The sequence below is a fragment of the Bacillus rossius genome, chromosome 6 (genome assembly GCF_032445375.1).
Source record: "Bacillus rossius redtenbacheri isolate Brsri chromosome 6, Brsri_v3, whole genome shotgun sequence".
NCBI lineage: Eukaryota > Metazoa > Arthropoda > Insecta > Phasmatodea > Bacillidae > Bacillus > Bacillus rossius.
In genome coordinates, this window is record NC_086334.1 from 1,739,823 (window position 1) to 1,767,684 (window position 27,862).

Consider the following 27,862-nt stretch of genomic DNA (forward strand, 5'->3'; position numbering starts at 1 on the left):
CGGAACTGTACAAAAGGTTGAAAAGAAATTACACTATGGAAAACTACATGTCGGTGAATGCAAATGTTGAAGGTTCCGCGTTGCGCGCAGGCTGCCGGCCTGGTTGAGCTCTCGAAGGACACTAGCGGTGTCGCCGCGCGCGACCCCCCTCCCCCGCCAGCCCTCCCGCGGAAACGTGTGAATTTCGCGGGAAACTGAACCGGCCAGGTTCGGGACAAATCGCACATTGAAACATGATTTTGCAAAGACTTAATTATTAATTAATAAAAAATAATGTTTAATAAAATCCTGTGGAAAAACATAATTATAACAATTTGTTGTAGTGCGGCGGAAGGATATGCCACACCCGGCCGGATCCTTGCGCCGGTGTAGCACTCGTTGTATGGCGTTCGCCTCGTCGCACGAACTGCACTTTGCTGCGCGCACGGGCGCGTTCGGTGCACACGCTTTTGCGAGACGTTGATGAGGCATAGCGGTCTATGCGACAGAGGAGCATTGGCGGTCGGCGTCATCATTTTATGAAATATTTATATTCAATTGTAATTGAAGCTATTTTAAATTTGTCCCGAAAAAATAAAATTTTTCCTTTTCTATTAGTCTCGTTATTTTCACATAAAAACTAAAAAAAAAAACAATAAAAATATAATAACCTTTAGTCCTAGGTTTATAATTGTTATTAAATTTTGCTAGCTTTTTTATGTAGATTTTTTATTTTTGTTTTATTTTACATTTGAAGGATGTTTTGAAGAACTCTAGAATTTTTGTTTTTAAACATACGACAACCCTGGGTAAGGTATTCGGTATTGTTTACAAAACGTACAAGGTAGTGTGTGTGTTGCTTAGTATTAGAAAATACTTATGTTTATAAATTAATGTAGAAAATTTGTTCAGTTTCAGCCTTGTTCTTCAACGTTTTTATAAAGTTCCCATATATAAAATAGTGAATCATTGATATAAAAACCTCGTATGTTTTCAAGACATTGCAAGACTATTTTTTTGCCATTTAATTGTGGAAAAGCGACGGTAATAGATTGATTCTTACTAAAATTTCTAACACTTTCACTGCATTAATAAGCATTCAAACATGAAGCTTCGCAGTGGAAAGACCCTGTCCAGCGAATTAAGCGATGTTTTTCCATCTAGTAAAAATGAACCCAGAAAATTTACAAGCGAAGTGGTTAAAAAGTCACGTATCACTAAGCAAAGGAATAAACCTTGCAGTTCGTCTGACAGCAGTTCTGAAACACTAGTTAGTGATTCAAGCGACGATACCTTTAGTGTATCGCCAAAATCTAAAGTAGGAACGAAATCTTCTAAAGTAGTACCACTAAAAAGGCATAACATCCAAGGTGGTAACACTCTCCAAAGAAAATCAACTAGAAAATCGAATAAAGCACAATCTATTGAAGATAACGAGAAAATTTTATTTTTAGGGGATAATCTCAAAAGACTTTCTATTACAGTCAGTGAGGATTCTGTAGTGCATCCTGCAGAAACCAAGGTTAAAGTTGTGAAACATGGCTTAAAATTGTCGAAAAAAACACTTTGTAGGAGCGTTTTACCTTTCAAACAAACATGTTCAAAATCGAACACTAGTAATGATTTAGCTGTATCTCAAAATAATGATTCGGAAAGCACAGATACTGCAGCATATGCAGACATTCAAAATTACACACAAGAAAAAAATTCCGGACAAATTTTTTCTCAAAGGAATGTAGCAGATGGAACACAAAATGAAGTTTCCAAACCAAAATTACCATTAAAGTGTGGTCAGCTGAAATGCAGAAGTAAGTTATTGGGAGCAAGCATGGCTGGAACTGTTAAATGTGCCACTAGCATTAAACCATTAGTAACGAAAACACTTTCAGGAAATACAAGTAAGGTTGTACCTGTGATATATATAGAAAGTTCAAGCTCTAGTGAAGATGAGGGTTGTGATGGGAGCAACACTGGAGGAAGTGTGGGAAAACAAGCCGTCACAATAGGAGAGAGCAGTGTTGGTGGCAAAGAAGTGAGTAACAATGAAATAAAACCAGAGATAAATGAGACGGGTTATCACAACATTCTCGAGAATGAGAAAAAGGATGATCTCAGTATTGAAAGTTTACCAGAGCCAGCACTTAAACCTGCAGAAGAAAACCAGACGCAACGTGCTTGTCTCGGTACTGACAACGAGCCGGTGTCGAGCAGTGTGCACCATGCCAGGTCGGCCAGAAGACGACCGCGACCCCGGAAGAAGAAGCACGCCTGGTCCGGCATGAGCGGCCGGTACCCGGCCGGCCAGGCGATGTACCAGAGCTGGCAGTCGTGCTCCAGCAGTCGCTGGGGGGCTCCGGAGCGGGGCCGGCAGTGCTACGGCACCGTGCCCCCCTGGAGGGCCGGAGCTGGGGACCGCGCCTGGCAGTACGACGCCGGCGTTCGTGCAGTGCACGCGCAGGCCCCTCCCGACCGCGACGCCCGGAGCCTGCCCCCCGGGGCGGGCATGCAGAACCCAGTCAGCTCGTTCGGGGGCAACGTGTACCTGCCGAGCTCGCAGCCGGTCTGCAAGCGCGGGCTGCGGCCGGTCATCATAGACGGCAGTAACGTTGCCATGGGGTGAGCTCATCGCTCCGTATCGTTCAACCATTGCCAGAAACATTGTGGGGTGTCATAATTTTTTATTTTTTTAAATTATTGACATGCTAACAAGGTGAAAAACCTTTAATGGTTACCACAGTAAAAAAAAATATATACACGCACGCACCCACAGACACACACACACTCACACACTTTAACACATTTAGACTTACTAGAAAATACACACACTTACACTTACAGTTTTAGACTTACTAGAAAATAAATAAGGGCAATTACAGAAACAGGGACATGACTAAAAGACAAAAATCCCTTCCTTGAATAATTCTTGCATGGTCAAGATTGTATTAAAATGTTATTTTTTTTAACACGCTTTTATTAGCTTCACTTGTAACTAACTACGTATTTAATTAAATCTTGAAAGTCGATTATAACCTACTTATAATTGTCGTATCGATTTGAAACTTTGTAAGCATATGTAATTGATGACAATACAACAGTTTCATGAGTATAATGTGTAATAAGAGGGGGGGTGGATCACATGTGCAAAAAACCACTAATTTCGAGCTATGGACAAAAAACCACTACTTTCGAGCTATGGGCAATAACCATACTTTTTTTCTATCCATGAAGGCTGGCATGGTGTAAAATTTCCCCGTGGTTCGAACGTCTCAAACCCCCCCCCCCCCCCCCCCCCCCCCCCCCCCCATTTTAACCGTTTTTTTTTTTCAAATGTCAGAAAAATTGAAGTCCATTGATTTTGACATGCTCCCAAGGTCTTTGGGCACCATTGGACCTTCTCGTTGGGGCCTTTAAATGAGGGGGGGAGGGCGCCATAGCCTCCAAAAAGTTTTGGTTCTTAGAAAATTGATTTTGTGGTGCTTTTGAGGAATTTATAAAAATGCATATCAATATGAACTAAAATTTAAAAATTTAAATTATATTTTTAATATTTGATATTTTTTTTTCCAGGTAATTTATGATGATGTGATGATCTCGCTAAATGAAAAGAGCAAAGCTCCGCCTCAGTGCCTGACCATGTGTTTTATTACTTCAGATTGTTCCTTGTAACCAGAAGCCTGCATGTAGTTCTAGCACTATTTAGTTATTTTTTATTTGTACAACACTGAGGCCAACTTTGTGTCATACAGTTAAAGAAAAAACCGGTCATTGCCAATTTTTAATAATTTTTAATTTTCGGCTGTAATATCTATTTGGAGCTATCAAGTTAGCTAGGCCATTCTTCCAAGCTTGTTACAGTTTTATATTTATCGGCATTAGTAAGATCCAGCCTGTCGTCGCCGGGAGAGAATGTCGACCCTCGCAGGTGACAGTTGCGAAGTGCCCGCCTGGACCCGGTGTGCCGGTGTGCCCAGGCACGGGGGGAACGGCCGCTTCTCGTACCGGGGCCTGCAGATCTGCGTGGACTACTTCGTGCGGCGCGGCCACAAGGTGGTGGCCTTCCTGCCGCACCACCGCAGGGCGCAGCTGGCGGCCAAGGACCGGCTGGTGCTGCGGCAGCTGGAGCGGGCGGGCCACGTGGTCTTCACGCCCAGCCGCTGGGTCGACAACCGCCTGGTCGTGCCCTACGACGACTGGTGAGCCCCGCTGCCCGGCCCCTCCTTTCCAAACCATCGCCTGGTATTGATGGTCCGAGAAACTGGGACGGTAACAAAATTGTAATTAGTTAACTCTAATTACTGATGTAGGACAAACTTGCCGTACAGGCACTTTCCAATACTTAAATGTTAAAATAAAATCGGAAAATTACAACTGTTCACAAAAGTGTATATTTTTTTTATAGCAGGCTCCTAGATTTTGTGCCTAGATCCTTAAACTTCCACAGTTTTTTTTTTTTTTTTTTTTTTTTTTTTTTAAAGAGACCTGCGTACCACCGACAATGATGATCATGATGTATTAGGGCTCAACGTCTTTGTTGGTATTGATGTTATTAGAGACGATGGGTGGTGAGGGGGGTGGAAATGGAGCATTGGCAAAATGAATGAGTGGGGAAAAAATCCCACCGGCAACATACACCAAATTTCTCAGTTAAAAAAAAAATATCCATGTTGAGCCGAGCAGGGTATCTAACTCGGATCTCCTGGGCAGGAGGCGAGACTCACGAAATAGTATTGACAGACGAGGTTTGCGCAGTGCTGCTCCTTACTTAAAAAAAAAAACACCCCCCCCCCCCCCCCTCTTCCTACCCAGTCCCTCCCAAGTCTTCTAAAGGCTAGGTCTCTCTAGCCATACTAACGTTTTCATCATTACTTGTGTTTAAGGGTTATTTCAAATTGCAACGTGCGCTTCGGCATTCAGACGCCCGCCGGCTCCTCCCCTTCCCTCGTTCCCTTAAAAGCCACCTCCCGCACTCCCTTGTGACGTCCGCGTGACGTAGGCGCCTCCTTCCAGGCCTACTGAGTGCGACACTAGCGCCATCTGGATTATTTATATATAGGGCTGTAATTATTTTGCTTGTTCTGTTCTGTTCCGGGAGCGATCGCCGTGAAGGGTGCTTCGGCGTCGCGCCGTGTTATGCATGGCTACGAGGTGTTTTCTGGTCGGTGTCTTACATTTTTTTTTTTTGGTGATAATTCTGTAGTTTGCCATCTGCGTCATGTTTGGCTTGCCTCCTCTTGGCCTCATAAAGTAATGTTTGCTGGACACCGAATTTGTTTCGTAATTTTCTGGTTTGCATTGCCAGTGTGTTTAACCTTGTGCATTTCTTTGATTTTGTTTTTTTTGCATTCGTCCCATTTTCTGTTGGGCCGTTTGCCGTTTTTCTCCGCCGCACCTCTCACGTCCGGACAGACAGCATTCTATTTGCAATTGCTTGATTTAAATAACGTTAGCACATAACATTTGTATATTGGCTATGTATTTGTATTGCTCTCCAGTACCTGTTTACGTAATTATTTCTTTCGTAATTCTTGTTATGTGTTGCCCCTCTACATTCATATGGGGCTTGATTTAAAGAATAATAAAGTTGTGTATTTTTGTATTTCTGATATTTACGCTTATTTTTTTAGGGGTTGCACAACACGTCTGGCACTCTGCCTGTCCCTTTACAAGGGCCATTGTTTTTTTATGTTTCTAATTGTTAACGTCATTGAGGTAAAGTGAGGTGGATTTCCCCTTCCCCTTCACGATACTTCAAAATCAATATTTCAATATCTCCCTAGCATTTGTTCTGCCACAAATTATTTCCAAAAGATGTTCACTTAATGTAATAAAATGGGTGTAAAATGTCGTACAAGTGATGTTAATTTAGGATACCTGTGTCTTTTTATACCCATTATATTACACTCGGTGAATATCTGAGGCAGAACAACAACAGGTACTGAGTTAAAAATTTAAGACCTTTTACTTATTTTATGTATTATTTCCTCAAATATTCCAGTAAACTTAATTAATCTTGGCTACAACTTTGTACAAACTTATATTTGTGTTGCCCACAGACCATTAGGTAATTTTTTTTTTAATTGGCATGATGATGAATTAATTATTGGAATAGTCCTGTAGTAGACTGTGCAATGTATCAATCTATTAGTCATCTTTGGTCCTTTTTTCGTGTGTCTAAAATATGTGATGAAAAATATTTTGAGATAAACTTATATAGGCCTAGTGTGGTATTTTTGACATTTTGCTTATTACAATATTTGTAAAAGATCACATATCACAATATTTACAATGTATCGCACGTTGTTATGTTATTTTCATGAGTCGTTCTGCTGTGTAGGCCTATATCCAAAATCTGTTTTTCTTAAGTCCTGTTTGAAGCAAGTTTTTCAATGGGTATTTTTTCCGGAGGCAGTTTTGCAATGACAATATTTTCAAACTGAGTGTTAAGGGCCCCGCCTACCTGGGCACACACACGGTGGGCAGAGCTTCAGGAAAAACAACGCAATTTCTAAACTACTCAAGATATCCGAGTGGGGTCTGCTTACGAAAAGCATTTAAGAGTTCGCTGAGGGCGGAAAAGTACTTTTGATTTCGGATTAAGTTTTTAAACCGTATTTTTAGAAACGTTAAAATGGCTAAAACGCGTGTTTTCAGAGTAATTTTTAGGCGTAAAACAACCAGTACAGATTCTTGAAAGCACTTAAGGGACTTGCATTACATCTTTATCTTCATTTCTCGGCCATATAATGTTACTGTCACCGCTAAAATTTCACAGTTGTGTTGTGCACGACGAGAAGACTGCGCGCCAGTCCAGAGGAGACACCGCGCTAGAAGCACCAGCGGGCGTCGCGCTTATCATCCCGCCTCGCTGACACAGATACACCCCTGACGAGGCGGGACCCTTAACGATGCCACTGTGCTAGCACTAGTGATACATCAGTGATAGTGACTACATGCAAGGTGGGCGTGCTGGTGTGCAGGTACATAGTGCAGTGCGCTGCCGTGCTGGACGGGGTCATAGTGTCCAACGACAACTACAGGGACCTCCTGGCAGAGGACGTGCAGATGGCTAGGACCATCAAGGAGAGGTACTGCCACCAACACCCACCATCATTCATCACATCTTCAGTACAGTCAGGATTTTATGGTTTTGTTTTTGATACAGGAGATTTCGGTGGTATTGTTTTTATTTTTTATTATTAATTCTGTTCATTCATAAAGATAGCATATTATTACTGATACATGATGCACTCTGAACAATAAAAATAAATCTGCAGTTACTTGGTTCAAAAATGTACAAAGGACGTAATGTAAAAAATAAGTTAGTAATAGGTAACAGTTGTGGAATCAAAACAGAGAAAAATTAATTTTTCCAATATACTTTAGGTTTTTGTGATTTAAGTTAAGTTTTGATCAAAAATGCTGATTAATATCATTGTGGTTGCATTTCAGTGCTTCATGGTGTATTAACTTCCATTTTGGTGTTATACTGTGCATTTATAAGCTTTTATGTGATATTTCGGTTTTATCGGAATTCACAGTATAATATTGTCCCTACTCATTAGTGGTTGCCTGTCATAATTGCCTGTCCTAGACTTTGCGGGGCCTGGGCTATTTACTTTTTCAGGGTCCTAATAATTAGAGGGGCCTTACAGGGGTATAAAATAAAAAGGCAGGAAAATTTAGAAAATAAACTTTTGAAAATGTGTGTTTTATCTTAAGAAATTTTGATGTTCTTCCTAGCAAAATTATACTCTGATTAGTTTTACTAATTCTAACCACCAAATTCAGATGCAATCAAGTGATCATATGAGGCAATAAAATCTTTGAAAGTTTTTACTATATGAAATCATGAAAACTCAATGAACATTAAAAGGTGTTAAGTTTTACATTAGATGCGAATAAAAATGAAATTTTTTTCTGCTCGAAATAATGCAGGGGTGCCCACAAGGGGGGGTAACGACGCAGACTGCGTCATTAAAATTTCAGGGGGGGGGGGGGGGGGGGGGGTTAAAAGACGAGAAAAATGTATATATTATTTACATAATTGTAGTTTCTAATGTGAAAATACGTTTCTGGTGCTTTGATAATTGAAAGGGATCTTGTAAATCAAATTGGCAACCCCGCACTTTCCTCAACAAAAGCAGTTTGGCATCTGTCGGTTCAGGATGGAAATATTACCTAATATGACCAAATTATTATTAGAAAATCAGTTTTAATTAATGCAAAATGTGATAAAATATAATACTAAAAAAGTATAATAATATTATAAAATCATTGAGTAAATCATTGAGAAAATGGCATAAAAAATTTAGGGGGGGGGGGGCGCATCATTAAGTTAGGAAGGGGGGGGGGGGGTGAGTCATAGTGTTTGGGGGGGGGGGAGGGCACCTCTGAATAATGGTTTTTTTTTTACAGAAAACCTAAAAACCTAGACAAACAACACTATTTAAAAAATGGCCCAGCGTGATTGCGTTTTTTTGGCCCAGCCTTGGAGTCATCCCTGTCTATTATTAAATTTAATGTACTTGTATTTGTTCATAATTTGATTTAAATACTTTATTAATTATATTATAATGGTACTTATTTGTATCTGTCCTTCATTGTATGTGCCTTGTGCCCTTTTTTTCTTCCATGTATGTACTGGTTTTTGCTTGAAATTACAGTATTATTTCTGTTTGTATTGTTGTCATCACTGTAAGTGCATGGTGCTCAAGTCCTCATATGTTGGTAATATTGCGGTTGTCTAGCCTGCTGAGATGTTTCCCTGTTGGGTTGGGGGGGGGGGGGGGGGGTATATTACACTTTTAGTAATGACTTTGTATCTGTGCCCACCACTAAAGAAAGTTCAAGGACTGTTGGTGGGTATGTAACAAAATCTACGTAATAAATAAAAAAAATAAAAACTTTTTCTGCTCACATCAATTTGTAAATTGATTTATTTTGTGTTCCAGATAAAAATTTACTAAATAGCTCTGCCTCTAAATGTTTTGTTTTCTGTAGGTTTATGCTTGTTTTCAAATTTTGCACGTTACAATTTGTGCAGTTTTGTGTTAATTTTACTTTTTTTTTTATTATGGGTACGTTTCTCACAAACGTTTTTATCTTTATCACTCTCCTTATATTTTTACCAGCTTAGATTGTATTGTTTTATGTTGGTTTGAGATGTGCAGGCTTCCTGAGGAACTGGAGTTTGTAACTGCGCAGGCTGCTGATGTTCACGTGGGTCGACAACCTGCTCATGTTCCCCCGGGACCCCCTGGGCAGGAACGGGCCCTCGCTGGACCAGTTCCTCAGCTTCCCCGCGTCGTAGCCTCGGGTGCGCTGTTCATTACAGCGTGCCATCGCCTGGACAGTGTCAAGACGGCTCACGCTGGTGTCCATGTGTTCGTAAAGACCTGATCAGGCACCGAAAAATACCTGTTGTATTGCACAGTTTGTGTTCCTTGAATGTGCGATTGTGGAATCCTGGGTAAATATGTAGTGTAGCGGTATTTGCGGAAAAAAAAATGTTAAAACTCCAAAAATACTTTTATTATTTGATTTGCTCTTTCACTTCCTCTTTTCATTAAACCCGGCAAAGATAAGAAATTCCAAATACTTTAGGAGATATCAAATTTTTTAATTTTCATCACAATACCTGTGCATTCATGCGGCATAGGTTAACGACTACAACATTTTCTAATGGCAAAGGAATTGTACCCGCCTCTAACTTAGGTGGGTTTTTAACGTTTCAAATTTTAATGTTTTATTTGTTATTTGGATATTTTTGCGCAAGTAATAAGTAAAATAAAATTACGTGAGTTCCTATTGTTCATCCTTTGTCCCGGTTTGTTTGGTTAGGTCAGTTACATTATAAATACTTGAAAACTAAACAACCATTAAAATTAATTCACATTATTTTTAATGTCCGCTTAATTTGAAAGTATTTATAATGTAACTGACCTGACCTAATCGACCATTTTAATTAATTAAGCATTCACAAACACACTGCAAAATAAAAAAAAATGTCTGCGATTGAACGATTGCACAGGTCTTGTATTGAAAAATAAGAACAGCGATATCTCCTAAAGTATTTGGAATTTCTTATCTCCGCCGGGTTTAATGAAAAGAGGAAGTGAATGAGCATATAATAAAAGTATTTTCGGATTTTTAACATTTTTTTTCGTGAATACCGCTATACTACATATTTACCAAATCCTGCGGCATTGCTGCAAATACTGTGGACTTGTTAATATTGTACATATTGTTACTTTTTAACCTCATTTATAAGAAGTGCTTAATATTATATTATTTTCAAAATATATATTTACTAAAAAGTTATGTCCATGTGTGCACACATTATTTCTTTTCCTTTTGCCATCTAAGAAGTATTCTCACAGTTCCTTGAAATATGTCTTAAGAGTTTCACTGTGTTTTACTCTTTTGCAAAGTTTTAATGGTTTACATGAAGTATCGTGATATAACGCTCAAACCTCAACATCAATAAATCAACAAACAAGTAAACTGTTTTACTTATTGGGTGAGTACATTGTGATACCAACCGTACAGCCACCAGCAAGTGTGTGTAGTGGTGTGTATGTCAATCAGTTTTTACAGTATTTAAGGTCCTTGTTTCTTTTTACACCATGCAAAATTTAAAAGCATGAAAGTTAAAATAATTGATCTCGTTGCTTTTGTTTATAAACCTTGTGGTTGACAAATTTCTGCATTGAAAGTTTTCCCCCCACCTCCCACCCAATCCTACCGAAATTATACATCAACCTTCTGATTAGCTAACCTCATAACTCCATTTTGGTCGTTTTTTTGCATTAAGTTCCTCAGCATTATTTTCCACATGTACACAATATTTAATTTCTTATCAATAATAATTTATATTATTAGTATTTTAGGCCTATTCGTCAAAGAAGTGAATTTAGCTCAATATTGTTATGCATAGATGAGTAAAGATGGTTGAAGGTAGACTTAAAGGCCTAGACTGATGTTATGCTATAGGTTAATATTTTCTTGTAATAGTGTTGATGTTTTTATTTCACTAGAAACTTAAAAAACTGTACTTCGTGCATCACAATTTCTTACAGAGCCTAAATACATATTACCTTTGTTTTATGGTAGCAATATACTGTTGGCGTGGGTTTATTTACAGAAAGAGAAAAAAATTTTACAATCAATTTTCAAGATTAAAAGATATACGTTTTTCTTTCTAAGCATTCAATGAATTCATTGATAGATTCGGTCGTCCCCATGTCTAATTGCAATTCACAGTATAAACTTGGCGCTATATATGTATACCATATTGTCATGCTTCTTTCCTCAGCTGAATGATTTACACAGCCATTTTTTAAACTGTAAGCGGCAGTTTAAAAAAAAAATTGAGATTTAATGCTGCAATTCAAACACCACTGTTCAGAAAGCAAAGGATACTTGATGATACGGTGGTCGTCGGTGGTTGGTGTCGCCCGGGAGGATGGAAGGAGAAAGTTTGCTCGAAGCTTGCAGCTACACTTCCCCTCCCCCTCAGCACTCCTGTTTCACCTCTCACGCCTGTGCAGAGCTTCAGGACGCCATAACAAGAGCGGACTAGAAAGTCACGTAGTTCACAGGAAGAACACGTAGTTTCTCAACTTTTCAACACAGCGGAAGTTCAGGATTGCAGTTACTCAGCGTCTAAAGTGGGACCACGTTTCTACCAGCTGCAGGATACAAGTACCTGATTATACAACACCCAACTTTCAGTTTCAATTGTTTTCTGATGAAAATCATCAAATTATTTTCAAGTAAATGTGCACAGAGATTTGAGTAAGTTTTTTTAAAAAATTCAGTTTTATTTCATGTCTTGTATTTTTTTTTTTTTTTAAGTTACACAATGTACATAATTGACATCCATTTCGATATTACTTCAGTTTTATTTTAACGAACCGCAAAATATCGTTCCACGCACGTCCGGCCCCGGTAGAGAAGACACGGAGGCTAGACCACGAGCTCCTCGCGCTGCAGCTTGCGCAGCAGCTTCTCCTTGAGCCAGTCCTTGTTGTAGGGCACGTACACGGACTGGCGCTTGTCCAGCACCATGCAGGACAGGTCGTGGAGCTGCCGGCACACACCACCTCCGTACCGTCACCAGTCACCAGCAAGTCTCAACTTTTTTTTTTAAAGTTTATATGGTTAACGGCTTGCGCCCACAACCAGAACTACATTATTCCAATCTTAATCATAACGTAGCAATCAAATCTCCTAATGTAAATTGACACCCATGCCTTACCCGGGACTCGGACCCAGTACCCCTCGCACCGTAAGCCGGCGGGCATCCGACTACGCTACGGAGGTCGGCTCTCAACATAAAATAGTTACGGGGGTGCCTCCCATTACAGGTCATGATTTTATATTGTCGTTAATCACTGATCAAATTTTTCATTTGTTTAACTTTCACGAAATGAAAAATATATACAGCGCATACTTTTTGCATGATTAGCTGCCAAAGTTACATTTTTAACGTTTTTGGGTTATACAAATAAAGAATTTAATTTATTGACAAACTGAAACTTTTTTAGGGATAACTGCAATGTAACTGGCTACTTCAAGAAATAGTTTGAATTTCTTTCAGAAAATATGAATTTTACCTGGCATTTCGAAATTCTCAAATTTGTTACAATTTTGACAGCCAAGAAACATGAAATAGGTTTTTGTGATAGAAATGCAAACCCTTTCTTGAAGTAGCCAGTGGCATTGCAGTTAAACCTAAAAAGTTTCAGTTCTGCAATAAATTAATTTCTCCTTATTTGTACAACCCAAAAACGTTAAATTTTTAACTTTGGCAGCTAATTATGCAAAAAGTATGCGCTGTATATATATTTTCATTTCGTGAAAGTTAAACAAATGAATAAGTCTAAAAGTTGATCAGTGATTAATAATAATATATAATCATGACCTGCCACTTCAGGTGCTGGAATTACAAAACAATCAATAGCAAGTAGCCTATATATTATTTTGATGCCTCACTTCAGTTGCACTTCAAATATAAATACATAGTTCGACACTCCAATCAAATCACGCTGAAATTATTTTTGAGACATTCTAACTTAAAAATTGGCACATTCCCACAAATAGCAGATCAATTTCATATCATGTTAACTTTGGTGTATTAATTAGCAAAAATGATTCTGTGGTATAAAATAGTTTTAAGAAACATTTTCTAAAATTTTCTGGATTTGGTTTACCGAGCATCAGTAGTCACCCTCGTTTAATGCGTGGAAAAAAACTTTAATCTCAGATTTTTATTAAAATCTTTTAAGTATTTTAAACGTATTTCATTACCCAGAAGCACATCAAATTGTATCATGAAGTTACGCACAGTAATTGTTTTTAGCACTGTGCAGCAAACATGTAGCCTAATGTTGTTTAGTTACATGCTGCACTGCCAAAGAGTTACTGGTGAATCTTGGTTTATCTCCTCACTGACATCGGGGTGATCGATGAGAACGGAGCATTACAGGGGAGAGGGGAAACAAGTCCCACGAGAAAACCCACTGGTTCATAACAAATAATGCCAAATTTCTCACCTATGAAAAATCTGGGGTTCAACCCCACCTAGAATACAAACTCGATCACCTTGGTAGGAGGTGAGTAGTTGATCACTTAACCACAGTTGCACCATTAAAGAGCGAGTGTAAATTATCAACAGTTAAGAGTATATATTGGGGAGGGGAGGGGGGAATTTATTCATAAAGCCAATCACGGTTCATACAATGTAAAATTAATGCAAGTTTATGCTACACAATGCCTCAAAACCTTGTAAATAAGATAACAATTATTTTAATTTTCACCTACCTTGTAAATACGCGAAAACTATTAATTTTTGCCTACTTTTCTTTACACTTAACTTTATGCAGCAAAAATACGGATACTCAATTGTAATTATTTTAAGTATAATATAATAATTTGTACTTAAGTTTAAACAACCATGAGATATAACATTTCCTCTGTGCTTTCCTCTATCAATGCACATGCAAAAAAGTACATGTTTACATAATAATTGTGTTAATAAAACTTTCACTAAACTGTTACATAAAATTTTACAAATCGGTCCACAGCTAGTAATCTTGAGTAAAATTTTATAAAATAAAAAAAAACAACTAAAATTATGACCCTAATTGAAGATCTGCAATCGCTTTTGAAATATACAAAATATGCCACACAAAAAGTTCAAATTACACTACCAAGAAACTTATGCACTCACGCTGTCTACAAACTCAAACAGTTCATTCGCTGCGTAAGACACTTGCTGCAGGTGAGGGTTGGTTCGCCGGAGGTACTCCTCGAACATGCTGACCACATAGTCTATGCACTCCTTCACACACTCGAAATCTGAGTAGGTCCTTGAGAAGACGTCTGCCGAGCACTGCACCAACAGCACCGTGTGAGACATCGCACCTGCACATACACACAAGTTCACTTACAACACAATGCATTTACAGTCAGTATGTTGTTTTCAATACAAGATTTAAGTAAGAAGCAGTAATACATAAAAAAAAAGGTTAATAATTTTATTTTAATTGTTCTTAGCATGACGACTGTTCGTGCACTTCCTTTAACTTATTTTTTTAGAAGTACCTAGGGTTATTACCCCCTTCTTTTTTTTTTAGTTTCGTAGCTGTTCGAAAAATTAAAATAAAATTAGTATTTATTCGACAATATATTTAAAATTATATTTGTTTTATCATTCATAATAACTATAGCCCTATATCTACACATTCCGTACATTAGTTAACTAACACAATTAAAAAAACACATAAAAACGTAGCAGGAGGATGGGTGAAAAATACATGCGGAAAAAAAGCATGGAATTTTATGCTGTGCAAGTGGTGTCAAGTATTCAGCAAAATCTTCCTGCTAAAACTTCACGCCTTTTGAATTATGTTTTAACATCAAATTAAATAGATCTAATACCTCTTCACTCACGTTATCTCGGTCGAAGCATGAGAAAATTCAAAACACCACGAAATATACAGTCATAGAATAAACTATTTAGTAAACACTAATAAACAAAGTGGAACTGTGATGTTTTTATTAGTAGTCGCTCTACATAATCGTAAAATTGACAAACAATAAGCAGTATTAAGGGCCAATTTCACCATGACCCCTTAAGATTTTATACACAAAAACCTCGATTTTTCAAGCAACAAAAATTGTGTTAATCTTAGTGCAGTAAAAACAATTGAATATAAGTTTTTTACAAATAAAAAAAAGTCCTGGAGGAAAGTGAACTTCTGCATGTTTTTTTTCTATCAAACAAAAACAAATATAGCAAAACTTATTTTTATGAAGCAATATTTTCAAATATACATATAAGACTTTTCTCAATTAAATAAGGCAATATTCTAATTTTTAATTAAATACTTTAGTTTCCAGTTGAGATAAAGCTCAAACAAATACCCTGGAGTTAGCCAGTCCCGTTCATAAATAACCCCATGGCATGGTCATGTGGTGAAGTGATGTTTAAGGCAGGCGGGATAGGTCCAGCAACACAAAATAACCCGGGGAAGATTGGGGTGCTACTAAAGAAAAGTTTCTGTTGTAAAATTATATTTACCTAGAACTGTGAATCGATGTTTGTTAGTTTAAGGCTCCCCACAGAAAAGTGAGTCCACCCCGGGCCACAAACTGTTGACTACTACCAGAGGGGTGTGGCGCGAGGGAGGGTGCAAAACCCAAAAAAAATATGGTTAATAGACTAGGCTAAAAATGACAATATTATGAGGCACATCTGCCTTAATAAATTACTGTTAATTTATCTGGTGTCCTGCCACCTTCTGCCGCTGATGAGGTTAATGACGTTACCGTAGGCACCAAGTAACAACTAACGCGAGCCTGCGTTCTTGTTCTCAGGTAAATCACAGACTCTTATTTAGGGTGGACAGCAGGAAATGACCCAATTTATATACTCTGGCTGTTGCAGCCACCGGAAATGCTAATATTAGAGTCATTAATTAATTACATGACTAGTGTACACTGATGGCTGGTTGACTAATAATTGAATAAAATTTTCTTGTCTCTGGTATGATTATTTTATTTTCACAGCACTTTCATTCATAACACTGTTGCTATAGCCATTGTTACAGTTATAGGAGCCGAAGTTTGATGGGGCTCATATACCTCTAGATGCTTACATCTACATGACTGAAGGAGTTGCACTGTAATTGAATTAAGGGTTATCTTGTCTTAGGTCGAAATATCTTTGACATAACATAGGTTAATAACAATGCGGTGAAATTGGTCCTCATTCTTATTTTCAATCGTAAACCAAACTTTAAATGCCCAAAGAATTCAAATGTATACCTTGGGTGTATACGAAAAGCTAACAGCTGGCAATATTATTCTTTCCTTATTCTACTCCTTTATGTTTACAGAAAACATTGAGTGAAATGTAGAGTTTGCAATGTTGTAAATTTTTTTTAATATATAACTGTCGTTTGCAATGTAAAAAAAAAAAACATTATATCCTTTTCATAGTTTGCTGTCTCCTGATAATTTCTATTTCCATGGTGAGAACTTTAACTTGTCTCTGGGCGCGGTTACACGGGACCCTGAACTACTTCAGGTGAACATGTTTAAGTAAACACGTTTACAAACGCGAAAGTGTGCGGTTACACGGTAGTTGCTGAAAAGTGTGTTTAGCTCTAAAACCGATTGTCTACTGTCAACGAATGACTGTGTTGTTGATCTCTATTTTTTAATTGCATCCAGAAAACGCGGGATTTTCTCACTTGTTTATACAGCATTATCAGCAGAAATGAAATGTGTTTACATATTGCTCAATATTTTTTTACAAATCGGGAATTCAAACATGCACAGTAAAATTTGTAAACTTATTTTTTATTATTTTTTGAGCGAGAGTACCTATCTCAGTTTTAAGAAAATTAAGGTCAGGATAAATTAAAAAATATGTATAATTATCTGTTGGTTTTTTTGTTGCATTCGGTAAAATATTACTCGAACTTGTGCCAGAAACACTTTCCATCTAGAATTTCTGCAAAAGACTGTTTATATTCTAACCAGCCAATCAGAGGCTAATGTAGAAGATATGTCGATCTGAACTACTTTGCCAACCTGTTTAAGTTAAATGAGAAATGGCCTCGAACGAAACATGTTCAGACTGTGTGTAACCGCACTCAACAGCTGAACATGTTCACCTGAAGTAGTTCAGACTCCCGTGTAACCGCGCCCTCTGACGCACAGCCTGTTTACATATCGTGAACTGTATTCCTCCATTTAATCAATAACGCGTACAATTATTAATTGTCTTATTTGTAAAGCTAAGTAAGAGCTATTTAGTGATTAAATATTTTCATGTTACGTTTATGAAATATGATAAAAGAAAGTAATTAGGTATTTCTTTTTTATTCCAATTAACATATAGCAATGTAGAACTATATTCTCTTTTCTTCGCGCAGAGTTACATTACGGTAACGGAGTCGGATTATATAAGGCGAAGGCGCTATTTCTTGCAGCAGATTCGTGGGAACTTGTGAGCACGAAGTGTTGGGCGTTGTCATTGTGAAATATTTCAAGGAAATTTGGTAATCATCGATTAGGTTGATGCAGGTGTGTAACTACTTTTATTTGTTAGTATTGTATTTGTAAATTATTATATTAGTAATTGCAGCTGGTCTGCAATGGGAGTTGCAATTAATTGTAGCGTAGACAGCGTTCATCGCCAAGGACAGACTGATGAGTTACTGCAGTGGATCAATAAGTTGAGGCACAAGAAAACTGCGTTGAAGAAACGACGAAGGAAAGACTTGCGTGTAGAAGCTGTTGTGAATAGTGCATTGTCTTGTGCCGAAAGGCAATTGAGGTCAAAGCAGAAGCAACGGTTGCAACGGTGGCAAATGTTGAAAGTTAAACTTTGCAAGACGGACTTTACTGATGGTATCCGCCATCATGAAATGCTCGAAATTGAACAATTGGACGTGAAGACTCGTGAGGAGATAGACAGCATTAACAGTTTTATGTCAATGCTGAAAGGCGTCAAGACCCGAGTTGAAAGATAAAACTAACGTTGTTAATGTTACCAACAAAGTCAATGCTGTGATATTATTTAGTTATTTTTTCATTCCAGTCTCTCCATTTGAGAACGAATGTCTGCTCGAGGCCGAAGCAAGCGCTCGGATGTCGAGAAAGGCGAGTTCCTGTGGAGGATCTCAACAGGAATTGTGGTTTGTAGCAGTGTTATGGTCATCTGCCATGTTAAAATGTCAGAGTGAAAATGTTTAAAATTCATATTGAATGAAATTTTTTGTTGGTTGCTAAGCAACATCCATGTTTATGCACATTGCAAGTTCGTTGTATTATCTTGTCTTGAGTCATGATTATGAATTTTGTATCATACAATTTTCAGACATGTTAAGTTTTTAAAAAAAATTAATTTTTTATGGATCAAAATCGAACCTAGTTTGAATTTTGGCTGCTTGTTTGTGCCATGCAGTTTTCATTAGCATATTAAATTTGTTCTTGTTATCTTACATATTTTTTGAGTCTGTTCTTAAATCATTTAATGTTTAATTTCTTAAGTGGACAATTTGTAAGTAATTATTGTGACATTGTTTTGGTGCGAGTTACAAATGGTTGTTGGAAATGTCACTTGGCTCAATTTGGAAAGAAAAAAAAATACTAGCTTCAATTCTATCATCAATTGTTTAAAAATGATATTGTTATTACGTGAAATAAGATTTTATGTTGCAAATTATTGAAATACAAATTTGAAAAAATTCCATAATTACTGCTGATGTTTTTTTAATTGTATTCCTAAATGGATCCTAGTTATTGAAATATACCTTCACTGGATTTTTATTATTAGTTTGGAGGAGTGATTCCAGGATGTTGAGTTTTGTGCGGAGAAGCATCAGCAGTCGAAGATAGTCCAGTCCTGTATATTTCAGGTCTTGCTGGTGTCCCAAATCCACTGCAGTGCTGTTCAAGGAATTGGCAATTTCTGTGAACACCAATTTAGTATTGCACCCACTGGCTAGTAGGAATATGACTAAATCACCTGTGTGAAAATTTTAAGTAGGAATGTTCACTGCTAATTGAAACAAGTTCAGTATAGTTGGTGAAGGTCGCAAGCCTAGCTGGTGGATGTATTGCTGGTGCACATATTCGGTTATGTGTTGTGTGGCACAGATACGAGGGACAGGGTGCAGCGTCCCTATTACAGCCGTTGTGCCACGCTGGGCCCGCTCACGATGCCTGCCAACTTGAAGGACCACTGCTGGCAACTTGTCACGTCTAGTGTGGTTGTCTCGTAAGGTGAGGGATTTTTAGCCTGTCCGTTTATTACCGGTCCTCAACCAGTCCCAGGGAAATGGTCATATTCAGTGCAAGGCTGTATTTTTTTTTAAGCTTCTTTGCTTGATTGCATTCTTTGTGCAATGAAGTATTTGTCTTTTTATAGTCAGTGTTAACATCGAGGGCTGCTAAACAAATATTTTTTCCAAGTAAAATGCCTTACATTTTCGACTGTACTTTCATATAATGTTGGGCTGGACTGCTATTTGTAATTGCCATTTACATGAGAGTAGAACTAAAACCTTTAATCATTCTGTTGATACTAACCTCAACTACATATATATTAGTAGTTTCAAATGTTTCATTTGGTATTTAATTATTTCTACAAGGAAGTGAATCTGGTAATTATGCGGTAAAAATGTAGTTGGCCGATAAGTGTTAAAAAAAAAAAAATTTAGTCCGTAATTATTATTCTATGCTCTTTAATTTCCTCTTTTCATTAAACCTGGCGGAGATAAATTCCAAATACTTCAGGAGATAATCGAATTTTATAATTTTCATCAACACCTGTACATTCATGCTGCGTTCACCATTGTTTCTTGTTTAAGAGTATGAATTTTTTTTTTCGCGACTTAGGTGAATGACATTTTCTACTAATGGCAAAGGAATTGTACCTGCCTTTAACTTAGGTAAGTTTTTAATATTTCAAATTTTAATGTTTTATTTGTTATTTGGATATTGTTGTGCAAGTAATAAGTAAAAAAAAAAATTACGCGAGTTCCTACTGTTCATCCTTTGTGCCGGTTTGTGAGGTCAGGTCAGTTACATTATAAATACTTTAAAACTAAAGAACCATTGAAATTAATTAATATTATTTTTAATGTACGCTTCGTTTCAAAGTATTTATAATGTAACTGACCTGACCTAATCAACCATTTTAATTAATTAGGCATTCACAAACACACTGCAAAATAACAAATGGCGGCGGTCGAATGATAGCGCAGGTCTTGTATTGCAAAATAAGAATGGCGATATCTCCTAAAATATTTGTAATTTCTTATCTCCGCCGGGTTTTATGAAAAGAGGAAGTTAAAAAGCATAGAATAAGTGTTTTCGGAATTAAAATTGTTTTTTTTTTAACAAATATTGCCCAACTACATATTTACCAATTATGCAAATAAAATCTTTATGTAGTAAATTTATTAACAGATTAACATCAGTATTTTCTCTTGATCCTATGTTTCAAGGTTTTATTGCATGAATGAAGTAAACAGACTGCACATTCTTAATGGCCTGTATATTTGAGAACATTGTACAGGATAATTATAAATAAAAGAAAAATAGGTGATGAAACACTTTCACTGCCTGTATAGATTATTAAATATTTTGAATTTACTGTTTGGTAACATATTTGAGGTAAGATTGATAAATGCAATAAGAAGGGGCACATTGGGTTATCAGTAGTTTTAAAGAGAAGGGCCAGGGGTGCAGGAGTAGCATATTACAATGTAGAGAATTTTCCAGACTAGTAGCGAGCCATGTAAGTTTTTTTTAAAATTTATCTTTTTTAAGCTCAATAAACTAAATAGTGGCACACAAGTACACACTGTACATAGTATTGTCGTGGGGTTTTACTCACTATCATAGCCTCCAGGACCTACCTACTGTATTTATATTTACAAAAGAATTTATACTTTACATTTCAATGTAAGTTAGCTATTCAAATTTTTATTACATTTTGAAAGCAACCACTACATATTACATAATAAAAAAAATAGAAAAATTTCATTTACATTACGAAGCACAAGGACTAAAGTATGTTTTATCCAGTTGCATTGCAGTTAAGAAGTTGATTTGGAACATGGAAAAGACTGGTTTTCACACTCGCTATTTTATTGCTATTTTAAAGATTCAAGTTTATTTTCCTTTTACATTTACGTCCAGTAGAAGAATAATATCCAAGGTGTACATATGATAATTGTGTTAGGCTTGGTGGGTGAAGTAGCAATGCTGTAACAATTTGCTGGTTATTCATGGTAACTATGGTGCATCTGTGGCAGTTATTGTGCTTGTCCAGTTAACTGTGGTGTTTCAACAGTAACTGTAGTTCTTTTTATGGTAATTATTTTATATGGTGTTTGTTCTGTAACTTTGGTGCTTTGTCCGTGTTTATTCATCACTCGTTTGTCTTACCGTGCGTTGTAATGCTCAGCTAGGCGGATGGTAATAGTGTGTGTTTGTGAGTTTATTTCTTTTAAACGACGCACAGTTTAAATAGTATTTATGTGGAAAAGGATAGTCTAAAGTCATTTTAGGAACATTTGTTACTGCAGTGAATTCCATAAAATTTTGAGTCTGGCACTTGCATAGAAGTTGTATTTTTTCTGAATGCAATATGGAATAATTTAAATAAAACTATGATAATGCTCTAAATTACAGCAAATACACCCAAAACATTTGCAAATCAATACAGTAAGAGATTTTGTAAAATCAGCCAATATCGCTGTCAAATTCCATACTTATTTACATTGTTAATAATAGAGCTGTGGCAGAATATAAGGGTTCCTTGCTGAAGTACATAAATTGTAACAAAAACCTTCTTTTAACCAATTCAGATTATTCCATGTTGGTATTTGTTTCTTTATGCCCCTATACAGAATATTGAAATCAAATTTTTCAAGCTTTAAAATAAGGTGGTCAAGTATTAAACTCTAAACTCAACATATTGAGTACTGTATTGGTCCGAAAATAGGCTGACCCCTTCTACAGCACACTCAAAATGAGGGAAAAATAAATTTTCACTAACTAAAATGATTATCAGGATCATATTACCACAGTAACACTTCAACTAAGTTAGTATTTATTGAACTGACATAATGTGTTATTCTTACTTTTCCGTTATCTTCACATTCTTTTGTAGTGGTGCCAACATTTTATACGGCAATGGCTGCATTTTCCAAGTTCATAGAAATTGTGACGTAAAAACATTTACCGTTACGTTTAATTTTGACGTAAAAAACCCAAAATAGTTTCGTGTAAAACGTGTATGAATCAACAATAAAACAGCCAATATTGCAAATAGGTTTTATTCATGTTACTGTTGGTATGTACCGGTATTTGTTTATTCGTGTCGCAACTACAAGTTGCCAACACTGGTGCCATATTGATTTTCCTGTAAATAAAGCATACTACAGTAAATAACCTTACAGCAAAATTTCCTGTTTTTACTAATTGTTTACTGTAAATACCACATCTTACAAGCAAATAAAATTACCGCAGCCTGTTAAATACAGTTCAAAATAACCAGACCAAACTTTTAAAAGCTGTGTGCTACAAGTGACCACATCTGTGTACTTAACTTAAAATATGATACGTTATTCAGGTTAAGTGTGTTTACTAAATTTCTAAGTTGGAAAAATTGCTAATTCCATCTAAGTATGGCGTAATTTTAGGTCAACGAATTGTGTATCTGATGACATTTTTATGCCATAAGTGATTTCTCCTTGAAATGTGTGTGTTTAATTTTACTATTTTGGCTAGTGCCCCATTATAGGCTGACCCTAGATTTCAAGGTTGACAAAACTGGCAAAAAAAGGTCGGCCTATTTTGGACCAATACGGTACTCATGCACCCCTACATTTAATACGGCACAAAACTAGTGTCTGCAAACGTAATCTGCAATTTTTTTTAGCAAATACATGTGACAAATTTGAAAATATCATTATTCACTTAGGAGATACAAACTTTCCCATGTCAACTGAAATTTTTTTTCTCAGTTTGTTTTAAAATTAGTTGCAGTCTCATTCCTATCTGTAAGGTGCTGTAATTGTGGAGATGCGTTCAAGTCAATGACAATGTTGGCAGTGGTCAGATGAGTTCAGTTGGTGATTGGTCAGAAGCAGGCTGGTTGGCTGCAGCACTGGACGTTTGCCAGCGTTCTATTGGTATCATTTTCCTCTTTCAAGATAATGGTTGACGTGGCAGCAGTGTGTAAACTGGCCACCGCGGAGTCCGGACAGCGCGACTCTGCGGCCGTGCTGACTAGCGCGCTCGTGCCGTGTGGCGTGCTGACTAGCGCGCTCGTGCCGTGTGGCGTGCTGCTTCGCTGCGGCCGCTGCAACTTGCCCGGGACTGCCAAGTATCACCCCCCCTGTACCAGTAGTATTATACATGATTCACACCTCGGAGGTTAGTACTAGGAGCACCGACCGAGAACGAGAGGATAACATGACTTCACAAGTCACTGTTTGCCAAATATTGTGAAGTGAAGTCTGGTGTGTTGTGCAAGTGCCGGCTCTTCGACCAGTGGTTCTCAAACTTTTTGAATTAAGACACGTTTAAAATCCTACCTTTAATTGTGAAAGGGGGGGGGGTTTACATATACAAATTCCTGAGAAATATATATTATGGTTAAGTCAAATACAGGGGGAAAAAATGCAATATACATAAAACACATACTTAGTCTACTCAGGCTTGTTTACAAACAAGTGACTACTTAAGCATACTTAACTACATCGCTGTTTGAGCGACATTCGTTTGGTTTGTCCTTCAAATAACACTAATAAGTTTACAAAAAGTTATATCTACAATGAAATGGTCTATAGTTAGTATACTTAAATATCTGGAATACAACAGGTGCACATGTTGAGAACCACTGCTTTAAAAATTGAAATATATTGCTAAGAAATTTGTAATCCCAAAATATTAAGAAAATTCTACTTAAGGTAATTCCCTGTATAATGGAGAAATTGAGCCATGAACCCTTTCAACATGTTCTTAGTAATTGAATTTCTAAATTTCTTGAGAAACTTTTTATTGCTACATACAGTGAAACCTCCATATGAAAACCCTATTCATACAAAACTCTCATAAATAATGAATTTCCAAAGTTCAGGGAAAGTATAATTTGCTAGTATGGTTATAACTTAATACAAAGTTTTTGTTCCAAGGGTAGACGATTATATCTATTAAAGGATTGTAGATGCTAATATCCCTGAATAATGTAAATAAGAAATGTGGAATTTTAACTACAGTAATAGCTATTAATTTAGAAAATGCTTGGAAATTTTATTTTGATAAATTGTATTGTGTTATTTAAAATGTATTGTTTAGGAGCCACAGGTGTCATCTTAAAATTGTACTTTACAATCTCAGTTATGTTTTTAACTGCATTTTCTAATTTATTTAAAAATTATATAAAAATTTTGATTAATTAAATGGTTAATACAAATCTTATTACTGTTAAGTGACAAAATTATGGCTCCTTAAGGTTTATATTATTGAGGTTTAACTGTATACTTTTTTAATTTTAATTATTTTCAAAAATCACTGCAGTTAGATTGGCTTGTCACGCATGATGCTGCTAGTAGATAATGTCTGGCCTGGGTAGGATCAGGTGGAACTGCTGAGAAGAACCTTTATGACTGAGTTTTGCAAGAGATGCAGTGGGAATGAAGGTGAGAGATCAGCAACACTTGGCGGTCATGTGAGTGGAGTTGCCATCGCACTGCCTCCACCCACCTTCCTGCTCCAGCTACAAGCGCAGAGTTGCAAATATTCCCCGTTATATGGAGTTAATGAAGAAACTTGTGTGGGTCTTCATAAGTCTCGGCACAATAGTGGCCTTGGGTACTTGTTCTAGTCAACGGCACGGCTTGACTTGTCGGCCCGGGAGCGCCTCTGGCAGGCGTTTGAGCTGTAAGTAAACAATAGCAGTGTGGTCTTGCCAGTTCCAGCAGTACATACTTGATCTACGCTCAAACTGAAACTTGTGAATTTATTGCATTTATTATTCGTGATGTTGCTTGTTAAACTTCAAAACATTTTCATCCCTACGCTGTCCTGAAGCATTGATTACTGATGTGGTTGTCTTATTCAGCAGGACTAGTGACCATTTCCTGATGGTTGTCCATAATTTTAAGAAAAAATTTTTTTCTCTTACAGTGCAAGTTCTGAAAATTCACAAGCTCATAACTAAAGGAAAATCAACACAGGTTGGTTAAAAAAGTGTATTCTCAACACATGACAATGCTGGGTTTAAAGGCAGTGGTCGAGAAACATGTTTGTTCCGTTCAGACGTCCGAGCAACTGCTACAGTTCTGACCAGCGAACATGCATCACAAGCTGCGAGATGGCCATGAAATGATGTACTGTTGGTAATCTGCTCGCGGGCAGAAAGCGAGACGTTGTGTGGTTTTGGATGCATTTATATTACCGGTTCTGTTGCCTGATGGGAGGTGAGCTTGTGATGCGTGCTGGCTGGTGTTTGATGATTCACAGATGTTGCAACCCGGGCCTCTTCCCGTCTGATCGCTTCAGGTTAGCGAGTGGGTTGTCTCGGCTCCTGTCTTGCGGGACTTATTTTGTTTGGCGTTGCCCGAGGACTGCTAATCGGTTTTCCTGGGTTACCGTATTGGTCCGAATATAAGGCGACCATTTTTACATAAACGAGAGATGCAAAAATTGGAAGTCGCCTTATTTTCGCACCCAAGACGTCAGGACCGCAAAAATTAGCTCCAAGCTGAAAGATACAGTAGAAACAAAATGTTCACGATTTTTTATATAAACTATAACTTAGTTACCTCACACGGGGAAAACGATAAATCCACCCAATATTGCGGTAATTCACAATTGTTTAAAGTTGAAAATTAAAATATTTGTTCTTGAGTAAAAATGTGAATGTTGAAGCATCTCAAAATGGCAACCTTATATTACACAATTCATATTTGTACTTTGTTTACAATTGCGTGTTAACATTTACGGTAATTTATCTTCAGATTTTTAACGGAAATATTTGTACTAAAATATCACAGCTATTTTCAGAACGATTGTTTACGTTTACAATCATTTCGGATGTAATGTTTGGAAATTCACGGCTGCCAACTGTCTTTCCACACTATTTCTTTGTTGTAAAACGAACATTGCCGAACACGCACGAAGACGCCATATTAACAGGAATTTGGTACGTTGTTTCAAAAGCTATTTTAATAATCCACTCTTTATATATGTAAAAACCTTTCAAACAACTTAATAATCATAGATTATTCTTTAAAATTAATAGGACAGAGACTCTCTGTCAGAGAGTAATATGGACAAATATTCGCGGTCACGTAACCGATGTTATTCATGGCCGTATTTTTCATCATGGCAGCTAGCCACTTGTTTTGTTCCGGCAAACTGCATTCATTGTTTACTTTGTTACGTTTAACACACTATTAAATAGTAATACGCATTCTTCTGTGGTAATACGTAGCTTAAGTGAAACAGAAAGTTAAATGCTGTATTTTAAGAGTGATTAATAGCCATTGTAAAAATTTAAAATTCGTAGATACAGTAAACTGTGAAAAATGAACAATCACACATCAGTGGAACGGCGGGGAACGAGCTCTAGACAAATAAACAGCTCTGAAGATGACAACTATGCAGCTTCATTAGAGTAAACATACGAAAAAATTTCTAGTGTAATACTTAAAAATATAAATATTTTTAATTTTTTTTTTTTTTACTTTTAGGGTAGGCCATTCAAACCTTTTTTTAAATAAGTAATGTGATAAATATAATTTAATTGTTATACATAAATGCAAAAAGGATTCATCAACACAAAATGTATGTCTAATGAATTTTCACATTAATTTCTACCAAAATTATTTTTACATTTGTTTGGCCTCCTGAAACTGCAGGTCGCCTTATATTCGGGGTCGCCTTATATTCGGGCCAATACGGTACTTCACACAATTGTTTGTTTGGTCGCAGTTCACATAGCAGGTAATATTGATGACATAACTATCTTTTCGTTCCCAGAATTACAGTTACATTTATTGGGGAGATGAGAATGTTTTTGTGTCATTTTGACAAATCCTTTGCATTTTTTTAAAAGTTTTTATGCCTATGAAATAAATTACTGTATTGTGACTTTGGTGTGTTTCACCTTAATACTTGGACAAAAGCATTGGCCAGTTGTAAATTTTATTTATCCGGGCATGCTTATCAGGAGTGTTACGAACACTACAAGGGTATGACTCATGTTTGTTGCTGTCTCGGGTTGAAAGTTCACATCGGCAACCTTGTTGCTGCTTTTGAAGAAGACACACTTGTCACAGCAAGAATGATAGCATTCTGTCCAGTAGCTTATGTGTTGGTTATTCTCGCTTATGGTTTGATATTTGACTCTTTTAAGTAGTGCTGGATTGGTTTTATTGATTTGTTTGCAAATGTTTTCTGGTTTAAATTGTTTTTAACATTTTGTCATTTAATGTTTATATGGTAGTCATTTAAAAACGGCGGAATTATTTTGATAGAATTTTATCTAATATGGATGTCACACTGGTGTTTTGACTTGTACTTTGCCGACACTGATTTTCAATAATTATTACAGAATTAGAAGTCTGGTAATGGAACTACGAAGTGGTATTTTTTATTAAAATTTAAGAGAAACTTGGGTATCGAAATCATTTTCTAGATAAAGATCATTTGCTTATCTTTTGAAAAAACTTTATTTTGTATTTTTGTTCCGTTGATCCCACATGGAGTCAAGGCTCCGGGATATAGAACACGTCACGTTATACACGTTCCCTTTACATACAAATACGTATGTGCAGACATT

The 27,862-nt window shown here is 36.9% G+C and overlaps 2 protein-coding genes across 4 annotated transcripts; one reads left to right on the forward strand and one right to left on the reverse strand.

The window, feature by feature from the left end:
• Window positions 1-716: 716 nt before the first annotated feature.
• LOC134532478 (uncharacterized) lies at window positions 717-10,299 on the forward strand. The gene is made up of 4 exons (XM_063368897.1): window positions 717-2,595; window positions 3,951-4,172; window positions 6,957-7,064; window positions 9,184-10,299. Exons 1-4 carry the CDS (start codon window positions 1,085-1,087, stop codon window positions 9,287-9,289), a joined length of 1,947 nt encoding a protein of 648 aa, XP_063224967.1. The 5' UTR covers window positions 717-1,084; the 3' UTR covers window positions 9,290-10,299.
• A 1,477-nt stretch (window positions 10,300-11,776) lies between these two features.
• On the reverse strand, window positions 11,777-15,585 carry LOC134532479 (enhancer of rudimentary homolog). Of its 3 annotated transcripts, none has more exons than XM_063368900.1 (3): window positions 15,566-15,585; window positions 14,213-14,406; window positions 11,777-12,066 (listed from the first exon to the last, which is right to left on the reverse strand). In XM_063368900.1, the coding sequence occupies exons 2-3, from the start codon at window positions 14,399-14,401 to the stop codon at window positions 11,947-11,949; spliced, it is 309 nt and encodes a 102-aa protein (XP_063224970.1). In that variant the 5' UTR covers window positions 14,402-14,406; window positions 15,566-15,585; the 3' UTR covers window positions 11,777-11,946. The 3 variants fall into 3 exon arrangements, with proteins under 3 accessions (XP_063224970.1, XP_063224969.1, XP_063224968.1); XM_063368899.1 differs by lacking the exon at window positions 15,566-15,585 and adding an exon at window positions 14,923-15,199; XM_063368898.1 differs by lacking the exon at window positions 15,566-15,585 and adding an exon at window positions 14,935-15,197.
• Window positions 15,586-27,862: the final 12,277 nt, after the last annotated feature.

Excerpts from the sequence above, each read along its gene's own strand:
- LOC134532478 (XM_063368897.1), top strand. The coding sequence starts at position 1,085 with ATGAAGCTTCGCAGTGGAAAGACCCTGTCCAGCGAATTAAGCGATGTT. Across the intron at positions 4,173-6,956 it reads GTCGTGCCCTACGACGACTG|GTACATAGTGCAGTGCGCTG; the intron begins GTGAGCCCCGCT and ends GCTGGTGTGCAG. Across the intron at positions 7,065-9,183 it reads GCTAGGACCATCAAGGAGAG|GCTGCTGATGTTCACGTGGG; the intron begins GTACTGCCACCA and ends GTAACTGCGCAG.
- LOC134532479 (XM_063368900.1), bottom strand. The coding sequence starts at position 14,401 with ATGTCTCACACGGTGCTGTTGGTGCAGTGCTCGGCAGACGTCTTCTCA. Across the intron at positions 12,067-14,212 it reads TGTTTGAGTTTGTAGACAGC|CTCCACGACCTGTCCTGCAT; the intron begins GTGAGTGCATAA and ends GTGTGCCGGCAG.